We start from the raw sequence: 12844 nt of genomic DNA, 5'->3' as shown, positions 1-12844 counted from the left end.
TAATGCGAGCGCTCGCCGCCCAGACACGAACACACGAGTTAGATAAGATCATCGCAAAGTCAACGCACCTGAGAGCCGGAAGTAGGAAATGTCACTCCTTCTTCTTTCAGGGACTTGATGGTGGCCGATATTAAGCTGAACTGGGGATCTTTCTGAAATTCATCGGACCATTCCACCATCATCGCTTTCAGTTTCTCCGATACTTTTGGATGTGCCTAGAAATTGGTAAGTAACATGACAGGCTGGTACTCGGGGAGCCGGCTGGTTTGTATCTTTGCAGCGCACACTGTGTATTTCTGTATCACATGGCGGTATTTGTGCAGATAATGAAATGCGCTAACACCATATTTGGGATATGTACCGCAAATGCGACATATGCACGAGGCCTAAGGCTAGGTTCATCCACCATTTTTACCAGACAGTTTAGGTATATGTCTTTTACTGCATCCTGCAAAACAATGCTGCATACTGGTAATGCTCTGTTCACATCATGCTTTTCATATACGCTGGAGGTATATAGCAGGAAATGTTTTTTGTTTTGTTTTTTGCAGTGGCCACTGTAAAGGTAAGCACGGTCTGCTGTTTTTTTTTTTTTACTATACATTAATATAAAGATACGGAGATGGATAGATAGATTAGATAGATACATAGATGGGTAGACACAACAATAGCATTTAAAGCAGAAGCTGATTACAGTTAGAAGCAGCCGTGCAACTGCACACAGCAAGGAGATGATGGGAGTGGTGCTAGCAGAAATGGGAGTAGTAGCGCTTGCGCTCTCCATTCACTTCTATGGGAGTTCCAGAAATAGTAGAGCGAGTTCACTCAGCTCTTTTTGGAACTCCCTTAGAAGTGAATGGAGAGCGCAGTGCTCTCTCCTTCAATTTGGGGGACCTGTACCTTTCTGACATTGGTGACATATGCTAGTGATACTCCACCAATGTGGGAGGGGGTGAGGGGCTGTATCATCTCAGACAATGGGGGCATATTGTTAGGATATGCCCCCATTGTCTGATAGGTGCAGGACCCGCACCTATCTCGTAAACGGAGCCTTGAAAGTCACGGAGGGCGCACCGCCGCCCTCGATTCATTTGTATGGGGCCACCGAAAATAGCTGAGCGTTGGCTCCCCTATTTCCATCTGCCCCATAGAAATGAATGAGAGCGGTGGCCGCACATGCACGGTGCGTACTCCGTGACCTCCTAGCAATATGCCCCCCATTGTCTGAGAGGATACAACCCCTTTAATGTCTTTTACTCTTTGACTTTAGATTTTACCACTTCAGATTTCAATGTTTTATGTTTGAATGTATATCCAGGCATTATAAAAACACATCTATCATCTCCCTTATGTGCAATCCTCGCTGCGTTGGGCTAATTCTAAGGGCCCTTGCACACGACCGTATGCCGTCCGAAACATACGGTCCGTGAGCGGGCCATATGTCCCGGAGCGGCATTAATCGTGCGCACGGGAGTACACAGCATCATAGATTATAATGACACGTAGGGCCGCCCGCGGTGCTATTGACCTGCACTCATAAGATCATATGAGTGCAGGAGAACGGCCCGATGTCCACAGCATCATTGCAATCTATGATGCCGAGTGCTCCCGTGCACACGATCAATGCCGCTCACGGACCGTAGGTCTCGGAGGGCACACGGTCGTGTGCAAGGGCCCCAAGGCTCGGCTTTAGCACAGAGGTTCAGGCGGAGAAGGCCGTTTATTGAAGGTTAAGCAGAAATCAATAACGTTGTTGTTGGAAGTGGTGGCAAACATAAGAAATGAAGAAGCTAATTATAAGCGTACCTTATTTATAACTCCGCGCACCTCGCTGGCAAAATCTCTGGAACATATTTCTAGATGAAAAGCCTTCCCGCAGTTTGACACGCAGGCCCCTAATAGCTACAGGGGGGGCAGGAGAAAAGGCATTTTGATGAGATGTATTTCTTAGCTCACAGGATGTTAAGTAACTGCTGTGTCTGGGAAGGAGTATGGAAATCGATAGAAGGCGGAATCTACTCACGGTGAGAGCGTGCAGGGCGACGTGGGGGACCTTGTGATTAACCCTTTTCATTATCGCCTTCAGGCCGTCCTTGGTCCTGGAAAAGGAAAAAACACAGCAGCCTCCATTACCGACGGCAGACTGAATGTATACCGGTTCAGCAAAGTCCCAGAGCGTACAATGATCATAATGAATGTATTTTATCTGAGAATTATATATTCTGGACCTTATAAAAGGAGGGTCTTCCAAATGACAGATATTTATAGTTTATACCATACAGAGGGCTCCACCTCTGGACGGTCAGATTCCTATATACACATTTCAGACGTTTATGGCATCTCCAGAGATATAAATATCCATTGGACTGAAGTGGTGGCCGCACATGCACGGCTCTCAGTTCTGTAAAAAGCCAAGCATGCTTGCGAAAAAGGTAAAAAAAAGTTGTACTAAATTTCAGCCTGCAATCTTCATTTCTTCATTCATTTTCAGGATCGCTCCTCCAAACTTTCAGATTGCAAGCCACTCCTAGTTTCAGATGTGTCTCATGTGGATACGTCCCATACGGTAATGCATGCTGGCGAGGTCCGTGTCCAGGATGTTGCTGTCTTCACTAGCTCTCACATATCAGGGCAGCTTCACTCCTGGAATGATTTCAGCTCATGCGGAATCTAGTCTCCCTTGTGCGGACGGTCACGTGTGATTCCCCTACCGCCTGGGTGCTCTGCTTTCCTCTTCATGCCTATACAGTTTACTGTATGTGATTCTCCCCTGCAAACTGCCTCGTGCGCTTTCCTATCTACAGCCTGCCCGGTTTGCCTTTCCATATAATTTAGAAGTGCACCCCCTTCTCTACACTATGATCTCCTGTGTCCCCCCCCCCCCCCCCCCTCTCTCTGCTGCTATAACTAAAGGCCCCTTTACCTTGCCTGATGTCCAGGCAGATTATCGCTCGAGTTTGTAGGAAAGCTAGTCAGCAATTATCTGTCAGTATAAATGTGCCGCCGATTCCTCGGGTAACAGGATTGTTGGTGCGGTCACCTGAATCTTCATTTGCCATCACCCGTTCGTGCCGTCTAAACAGCGCTCTTCTGCCAGCAGACCACGATTCTGTACGGGGACGAGCGATGGCGTTAGCGATCACTCCTCCCCATACTGTGGAGGAGATCGCCTAGAGGCTCATTTGCATGTTTTTAAATGTCATCTTTCTCAGCAATGTGGGCACATATGAACATGGGACCAACACAGATGTCTTCAGCTGCCAAGGGCACATGTAACAGGTCAGCCAGTGTCATAGGTACAAAACTGCTGACAGATGTCCTTTAAGGAAGACTATTCACATAGGTGTTTAAAGGGGCATCACCATCTCAGTCGCTCATATCTGCAGCAGCCAGTGGTGGTCGGAGTTGAGAAACAGGCTGCGCTGTCTCCATAACTCTCATTCACTTCCATTGGAGTTACGGAAACAGCGTAGCAAAGCCCAGCTGGCTTTTTCCCAGCCACCTCATAAAAGACCTCATCCATGAACAGATAAGACAGTAATAACCCATTAACTTAACGTTTAGGAAGGAGATAAAAGGTGTCCATAGCCTTTAAACAGTTCTCATTCCCCATCCAAGCACCCTGGCGCCCCTGTCAGGATCCCGATCTATCGGACACTTATGGCATTTCCATAAATATCTAATGTAGGAAACCTCGGCTAACATGTCACTACATGAACGTCTGGCCCTGGTGTACAGGTCTAGCCATATGGTCCTTGGATGATGAACCCTGTGATGGCCGCTCCAGGAGGGACATTGTTCGTCCACATATGATAACGATTGACGTCATCCATACAGGAAGGTATATACAGGTGGGAAATGTCTTTATAAGGTCCTGTAACCAAACCATAGAGCCTGTGTACACGAAAGAATGCAAAACCGTACCAAGGAACAACCTTTATTTGCCGAAATTCTAATACCCCTTTTATATTACAGGGCCCAATGACACCAATGCCAATGTACAGTGTGTCTGAGCGACAATTCATCTAAGGCGCACCATGAACAGAAAAATCTGCTCCGTGCCTCAGCGCGTACACTAAAACCGGTACAGTCGTTAGTTAAAGAGGTATTCCCATCTCAGACAGTGGGGGGCATAGCACTAGGATACGTTCCCATTGTCTGATAGGTGCGGGTCTCACCTATATTGCAAGCAGCGTTTTGGCGTCCTCATTCAGAGCGGAACGGAGCCAAACTGATGCATTCCGAGCGGATCCTTATCCATTCAGAATGCATTGGGGCTGAACTGATCCGTTTTGAACCGTTAGTGAGATCCCTGAAACGGATCTCACAAACGGAATTCAAAACGCCAGTGTGAAAGTAGCCTTACATGGATAACAAGCTGCTATATGGAAGCAGTAAGGACTTGTTACACAAAGTGTATAAGAAAACGATACAGTCTTTTATTACACAGTTATTAAAGGGGTCGTCTCAGGCAGGTAACCCCCGTCCAGGTGCCTATAAAGCATACAGGTATGGTAGCTCAGGGCGGCGAGTTGGTCTGTAAAAACGGCTCCTGCTCCGACCCCAGCTGTCCCCGTATTACTAGGATGGCCGTGTAATTATCCCTGCGGCGGTCGCGGCAGAGGAAATGCCTATCTGCCCGCAGCTTCCCCTATCAAATCATCTGTGACTGCTGCAGCCAATGACGTCTTGTGTCGGCCATGTGGCACGTCACTGGGTCATTTGCTGCATGGGTGACACTTTACTGCAGCAGCAGCAGTCACGTGACCCGGCGTCAAACCAGATTGTGATGCAGAGAGACCCGGCAGGGTGGCGATGGAGCCGAAACCCAGCGGCAGGAGTCCGCTAAGTATCATTTCCACGAGGGGTCCAGCCACGATGTGGGTTCTGATGAAAAGCTGCACAAAGATGAGCAAGAGCCTTTTAAGTTGCACAAAAAGAATCTAGCGTACATGCATCGCACCACATTTAATATGACACTTTTCACACCTCGTGGGGCAAGGGGACATAGTAGGACAGGCGAGACCGAATTTACACCAACCCGTGCCAAAATTAAGCCAAATTTGGTACAAAGTAAGCCAACCAACAGGTGGTGTAAAGGTAAGTAAAGATGCACGAAATGTATCACCTGCCACTGTGATAAATTTGGCGCGTGCTCAGACCGCCTGTTGAAGTTTACACCGTCTAAAAATTATAGTGTACCCGTACTTTAGCAAAACTTTTGATATGTCATATCGGAGGTTCTGATTGGTGGGGGTCCGAGTGCTGAGACCCCAAACGATTGCTAGAACAAGGAGTAAGAAGAGTCCACATAGGGCGCAGGAGATAGAAGACGGGCTCATAGACTCTCTATTGAGCTCTATGAGGGAGATTTACCATTCCCTGTGTGCGGGAAAAGTGCCGTTAAAGTCGCGACTTCTAAAAGGGGGCGTGGCCTGCCAACGCAACAAACTTATCTTCATTTACGCTGTAAATTAAGCCAGAAATCTACGGCGTCTGAGCGGTGACAGATTTCTGGTTAGGCGCGCAGACTGCAGGAGGATGTGCCTCCTCTGGCAGTGCAGAAAACGCCAGTCTTGAGAAGTCTCCCCTTATGTGTGGGCATTTCTTTCTCCTCGTTCTAGAGATCAGTGTGGGGGTCTCAGTACTCGGACCCAAACGTTTTGCTATAGTACAGGCGACTGTAAATGGGATTAGTAAACCCACCCCTCTGTGTGATACCATACCATGTGGCATAAATAAAAGCAGGGCGACACCTGCGGCACGCGGGTCCCCTATGGTCAGCTACAAGTGAGCGACACGTTGGGGTCGTTCCAGACTTCAGAAAACAAGGGACTGAAACCTTACCCATTGGGGGTGTTCGCGATTTTGTCGCAGATGTCCATGATGAGGCCCCAGTCTTCAGCCGTGTTGTATTCATTGGTTGCTTTCTCTGAAAATAACAGAAACCAGAAATTAGCGATAAAATCAGGCAGAACCCACACAATATGTCAAGGTGGAGCTCAAAAGATGAACTTCTAATGATGATAAAACAACTGCTAACCCCTGTGCCCTCACTGCAGACTGCTAGCCATTCATTCATAACTTCTAGCAGGAATAATAAAGGAACGTCACAACGTAGAGCCATAAGAATAGAGGCTCCAGAATTGTTATCACATGGGGGATGCAAGTAGACAATTCGGGAGAGGTGACGGCTAACCAGGTTATAGACGTACCTTACTTTGGGACTAGTTTGGCAGTGCTGGTAAAGAGTTACTCCAGAAGATTACGACACGGAGTTACCCTTTAGTCACCGCTCCGGACATGTCGCAAGTACTTGTCATATAACAGAATGCACAGTCATAGTAGGGGTCTCCCGCCCGGGCCCCTCACACCCACACAGTACAAGCTCAGTCCTCCTGAACGGCCTCCTCCCATGACATGGATTACAGTCCTCAGTTGCTTAGTGCTCTCCTGTCCATTCCTCTGTTATTCCTCCTGTAACGTAGGCCAGTATCAGCACTGATTGGACAGCGTCAGGCCGTCTAGGGACCCGCTACTTAAAAGATTAAGCCCCACCCCCTGACTAAGCCCCGCCCCAGTCTGTCCTCTGAAGAAGAAGAAGGGGCAACAAGAGATCTGTTCTCTGCAAAACGTTCCGTTTGCCGCTGAGGCTCGACATTGGCGGCATGCCTGCAGCGGTGGTGAGGATCGGCGGTGCTGGGACGGAGGGGGGGGGTGGTGAGCGTACGAGCATAAATGTCCGACTGCAAGTCCCAATGAAGACGAGGATGGGACGTGGGCAGCGCCGCAGCATATGCTGGTGATATGTCGTCACGAGTCCACAGGCGAGAGCAGATATAATGAGTGACCTCCAGTGATAAAAGCCGTAAGTACTAGATGAGAATAATCATAGCCGTGATGACCCGCGCCTTCATCCCTGTAATAATCAGGTTCTCCCTGTGACGCACAAACACTCCACCATGACGCAGCTAAAGCGGTAATAGCGATTCCATCTGTGCCGACTAGAGAACGGTCACTAATTCTCACTGGGGGGGGGGGGGGGTATTACGACCTGTCATCTACCTATAACTCTGCATTAGTACTGCTGTGAAATCTACCGCCAAATATGTCCAAAATACAAAGTCTTACGAAATTCCGTTTCCAGAGCACAGGACACGCGGCAGCGCTGATCCATCAAGATCGGCGTGTGCTGCCAGAGGAGCAGGCCTCGTCATAGATTAAATGCCTCCCTCGGCAGTCCAAGTGCCGGACACCATTTATACCCGGTTTTGGCATAAATGATGACAAATGTGCCTGGGCCCACGGTCCCGCCGAAAATGCCAGTTGCGAATAATGTACGACAATGGCTTTTAAAAAGCCGGAAGCCTGGTTTTTAGCCTTTTTAACAGCAAATCCATAGAGTAAGGGGGATGATAAATCTCTAGTATTTTTTAGCAGCGTTCAGGTAAAAAAAAAAAAAAAAAAAAACAGCTCCAGATGGAAGTCTAGGGGAAATATTAAACACAGGACAAATAGACGATTATATGTGTTGCCGTTTTTTTTTCACACTAGTGATTCCTTTTTTTTGGGAGGGGAATCAAAGGCATTTTTTTTTCAAATTGCAACGGGCTCTGGGTCTGGCCCTTTCCCCTTCTCCCTCTCTCTAGATACACACTATGGGGCACATTTATTAAGACCAGCGTTTTAGGCGCCGGTCTTAATAAGCCCCTGTAGCTGGCAGTGGTTCCGCCTAAGTCATGAAAAGGCGCCGGCGTCTCCATAACTTTGGCGCATCCAGCGCCGGTTCTAAATGTAAGACCGCTCCCTTGCCGTCTTACATTTAAACCAGGCATAGAAAATGGTAAAGGACAACGCGCCCCCTTTTTTTGACCTGGCGTGAGCAGGGAAGAAGTCGAAGACTCTGACGCACCGTGGCGCCAGATGTATGACCCCCTATATTGCCAAATGAAGCCTGAAAAAAAATCCCACAAAAACCACTGGTCAAGTGAGGTTTATTTGAGCCATTTATGGGGAGAAGTGAAGCCTGAATCGCGCCCGTCATTAGGCATCAGGTGTGTTTTATGACTGCAGCGCTCACTGCTCGGAGCCGGATTTACTTGGCTTCAGCTACACAGGGAGGCGCGGTGCGGAGGGGATCTGCGGGCGGCCGCTCACCTTTGAACACTATTATTACAGGTTATAGATTTATAAATAGGGACCGCGCTCACTGGCGCTTTACAGCATTCCACGTCCAGCCTTTATTATAGTCCATAGCTGCATTCACAGATCTGCTGGTTGAAACTGGAAACAATCAGCAAGCAGGTCATAAAAAAAAACACAATGAAAGCAAGATGGACAACTCTGATATGGGTCACTTCAGCAAGTGGTGTTTATCATGTGGAGAAAGTCAATACAAGGCACTTACTAATGTATTCCGATTGTCCATATTGCTTCCTTTGCTGGGCGGATTCATTTTTACACCACATTATATACTGCTCTCCAGCTGCAATCCAGCAGCGGTGGTCGTGCTTGGACAGTATGGCCTCTTTCACACGGGCGTCACGTTTTGGCTCAGGATGCGTCCCGGGTGCATTGCGGCAAACCCGCGCAAGTAGGTACCCAATTGCAGTCAGTTTTGACTGCGATTGCGTTCCGTTGTTCAGTTTTTATCGCGCGGGTGCAATGTGTTTTGCACGTGCGTGATAAAAAACTGAATGTGGTACCCAGACCCGAACTTCTTCACAGAAGTTCGGGTTTTGGGATCGGTGTTCTGTAGATTGTATTATTCTCCCTTATAACATGGTTATAAGGGAAAATAATAGCATTCTGAATACAGACTGCATAGTAAAACAGCGCTGGAGGGGTTAAAAATAAATAAATAATGTGCGACTGCACATTAATCCACTTGCTCGCGCAAGCCCGGCTTCTCTTCTTCCTTCATCTGTGAGGAAAAGGACCTGTAATGACGTCACTGCGCTCATCACATGGTCCATTATATGATACATCACCATGCAAATAGATCATGTGATGGACCATGTGATGAGCGCAGTGACGTCATTACAGGTCCTTTTCCTCACAGATGAAGGAAGAAGAGAAGCCGGGCTTGCGCGAGCAAGTGGATTAATGTGCAGTCGCACATTATTTATTTATTTTTAACCCCTCCAGCGCTGTTTTACTATGCATTCTGTATTCAGAATGCTATTATTTTCCCTTATAACCATGTTATAAGGGAAAATAATAATGATCGGGTCCCCATCCCGATCGTCACCTAGCAACCGTGCGTGAAAATCGCACCGCATCCGCACTTGCTTGCGTTTTTCACGCAGCCCCATTCACTTCTATGGGGCCTGTGTTGCGTGAAAAACGCACAATATAGAGCATGCTGCGATTTTCACGCAACGCACAAGTGATGCGTGAAAATCACCGCTCATGCGCACAGCCCCATAGAAATGAATGGGTCCGGATTCAGTGCGGGTGCGTGCAATGCGTTCACCTCACGCATTGCACCCGCGTGGAAATCTCGCCCGTGTGGAAGAGGCCCATAGGAAAAAGCGCAGGTCTCTCTGGTGGCCGAGACTGCGGGAATGCACATAGACTGGTGCTTTTTCCTACAGTGTGCAAGCACGACCACCGCTGCTGGATTGCAGGGTGGTCGTAACCATGGAAACGAGCAGTGTATAATGTGGTGGAAAAATGAATCCAGCCAGCAAAGGAGGCAATATGGACAATCACAATACATTAGTAAGTGCCTTGTATTAACTTTCTCTACATGATAAATGCTATTTGCTGAAGTGAGACGACCCCTTTAAATACTGATGATGACTATCCCGAGAATCTGCTGTCACACGGTCACTGCACAGTGAATGGAGTCTTCTGCTTCCAGCCCCGGCAGCTGTCCATAATCAGCAGAATGGAAGGACCCCCACCAATCGGATATCGATGACCTATCCTGAAAGGACCCAAAAGTGGATGATCCTCGTGGACAGCCCTGGATCAGGCTGCGATTTGAAAAAAATGTCACTGACCCAAAAAAAAAACACAACACACCTCAAAGGTGCAAAAGCATCACCACAAAAAATCCCTGCTAATCCTGGGTTTAATATTTCCCCCAGACTTCCAGGTGACATCTGGAGCTGCGGTTTTTTGGCCTAAAAATGAATAGCAAAAAACTGCACGAAAAACACCAGAAATAACCTCCGTGTGACACCTTCCTAAAGAAAGACTCCTACAGGAGTCAGTCAGCGGTCGCCCGAGGAGAAGGAGCCTCCTGTAAAAGTGATCTGTGACACAGCGTCTGCGGGGAGAGAGAAGCGGCGCCTAGGGAGCGTCGCTCATCACAAAAGTTATCGGCAGTCAGGACAAGAAAAAAGTCCATGGAGGCGTATTACGACATGTGCCGTACTGCTGCACGGGCGAGGGAACTACCCTTAGGGCTCATGTACATGAACGCATTTTCTTTCCGTGTCCGTTCCATTTTTTTTTGGCGGACAGTATGCGGAACCATTCATTTTAACGGGTCCGCAAAAAAGATACGGAAGTTAGGGCCTCATGCACACGGCCGTTGTTTTGTTCCGCATCCGAGCCGCAGTTTTGGCGGCTCAGATGCGGACCCATTCACTTCAATGGGGCAGCAAAAGATGCGGACAGCACTCCGTGTGCTGTCCGCATCCGTCGCTCCGTTCCGTGGCGCCGCCAAAAAAAATATAACCTGCCCTATTCTTGTCCGCGCTTTGCGGACAAGACTAGGGCAGGTTATATTAAAGGCTGTCCGTGCCGTTCCGCAGCACACGGACGCCATCCGTGGTTTGCGGACCGCAAAACACACAACGGTCGAGTGCATGAGGCCTTACTCTGTGTGCATTCCGTTTCCGTATTTACGTTCAGCAAAAAAATAGAACATGTCCTATTACTGTCCGCATTACGGACAAGGATAGGACTGTTCTATGAAGGGCCAGCTGTTCCGTTCCACAAAATACGGAACGCACACGGACGTCATCCGTATTTTTTGCGGACCGCAAAATAAATACGGTCGGGTGCATGAGCCCTTAAAGGGATAGGCCATTAGCACCTTAAAGGGGATGATGTCACCTGAGCCAAGAAAAAGAAGAAAGAGTTAAACACGTGACTCTGTAAAGGACAAGTGACAACTGCCTCATCACATCCTGTATGGGGGACACACAGTCAGCGGCCAGATGCAGGAAAACTGGAGCAGTTGCCCCTAGCAACCAATCAGATTGCAGCTTCTAGCGGACTGGAAAATGAAAGCGGCCCCTTGATTGGTTGCTACTGACAACCGCTCCATACTTCCCAGCCCTGATTATGCAGCCATGTCGTCACTATACGGAGCCTATGAGCGCTGATCCTACGGGGTGGTCGGTGTCTCCGGTCCTTTATCCCGGGGCCTAACTCACCGACATCCTGGTCGAAGGGGTTGGAGCTGAACAGCGGCATGGCTGTGAAGGGGGGAGACGTCTCCGTGAACCAGGCTTCTGTCAGACTCTTCCTCGTCCGGCTTCTCCCCGTCACAACATCCAGGACAACTGGCTTCCGTGTGCTCGGGGCTGTCCCTTCCCCGCCTCTCAGGAAAATCAGTTCATTCCTACGTCCGTTAATGTGCGCCCCCCGTCATGACCGTTCTCCCTGAGTACAGACACATATGAACGCCGTCTAGAACGCGGCCGTTTCAGATCTGCAGCTTCTATCCGTGCGGTTTGGTTTCAGGCACTGACAGGGACAGCCCGGGGTGAGGGCCTTCGTCTATCAGAGGTCCTCAGCAGTAGGAAGAGCAGCGACGCTGTGATGAGGAGTGTCACGTGAATGACGTCATCGGGATGATAGCGCAGAAGTGGAGGGTGGGGGCGTTGACGAGGCTCTGACGTCATGAATTAAAGGGGGTGAACTGTGGGGGGGTCTCTGTTGTTTGACAGCCGCATTTATTTAGCCCCTTAAAACTTTATGACTTTGTAGAAAATTTGTAGTTTATTTTTTAAGAACTTAAGGACATAGAAATTTATTAGCCAAGAGCCAGGACTTTTTCTATTTATTTTTATAATATATTTTTTAAATTATAATTTTTTTTTGTTTTTGGGGGTAAAAAAAACTGCACTTTTGCCAATTTCTTGGGGTTTAGTTTTTATTGTGATGTCATTCACATGTATTCCACAGCTCGATCTGGTGACAGTGACACCAAATTTCTAATTATTATTATTTTTCATGTTTTACTGCTTTTGCATTTAAAAAAATCACCCTTTTATTTAAAAAATAATTGTTTTTGCGACGCCATATATTATTTTTTTTACTTTTCTGTTGCTGCACCCACCAGCTATAGCGCGGCCACAGCTCCATCCGTCTGCACCATCCGCACGACAGTTAAAGGGGATGTCCAGTTCTACAACAGTGTCCCCCGGACAGCGCTGTATTGAAGGGGTTTTCCGGTGTAGTTGCTGACAGGCCCAAGCCGCTTCCTCATCCTGCAGGGACTGGAAGCGGCCAGGAACGGGGCAGTGGCAGGATCGGGGACAGGTGTGTTTATTTTAAAATGGGCGAAGGTTAGTTGTATTGGGGTTGTCAGCAACTAGGCCCAAAAACCCCTTTAATACAGTGTTGTCCGGGCAGTCCCTTTAACATTAAAAATGTCACCTGCTCCATTCCTGTGCCGAGGGTCCGGTCCTACCACTTTTGTGTAAATTCCCTGGTGGGGTCACGTGCGCCTGCGGCCAGGAACCGACCTCACCAGCGACATGTCCTCAGGCGGCACATGACTTCTGGGTCACGGAAGCGTGCATTGCTTTGGTCTACTTGGCGGAGAGGACACGCCCATTCTCTTCAGGGGGTCTATGAAAACCATAAACTAGGACTGAAA

The 12844-nt window shown here is 48.4% G+C and overlaps 1 protein-coding gene across 1 annotated transcript in view; it reads right to left on the bottom strand.

The window, feature by feature from the left end:
• Positions 1 to 11566, bottom strand: part of STAM2 (signal transducing adaptor molecule 2) — a 39182-nt gene extending 27616 nt beyond the window's left edge. Inside the window, exons 1-5 of the mRNA XM_040441349.1 lie at positions 11394 to 11566; positions 5848 to 5932; positions 2024 to 2099; positions 1807 to 1902; positions 69 to 215 (exon numbers count right to left, since the gene is read on the bottom strand). Of these exons, the coding sequence (XP_040297283.1) occupies positions 69 to 215; positions 1807 to 1902; positions 2024 to 2099; positions 5848 to 5932; positions 11394 to 11433 (444 nt within the window). The 5' untranslated portion in view covers positions 11434 to 11566. The remainder of the gene's footprint in view (positions 1 to 68; positions 216 to 1806; positions 1903 to 2023; positions 2100 to 5847; positions 5933 to 11393) is intronic.
• Positions 11567 to 12844: the final 1278 nt, after the last annotated feature.

The sequence above is a fragment of the Bufo bufo genome, chromosome 7 (genome assembly GCF_905171765.1).
Source record: "Bufo bufo chromosome 7, aBufBuf1.1, whole genome shotgun sequence".
Taxonomy (NCBI): Eukaryota; Metazoa; Chordata; class Amphibia; order Anura; family Bufonidae; genus Bufo; species Bufo bufo.
This window is presented reverse-complemented; position numbering and strand designations above follow the sequence as displayed.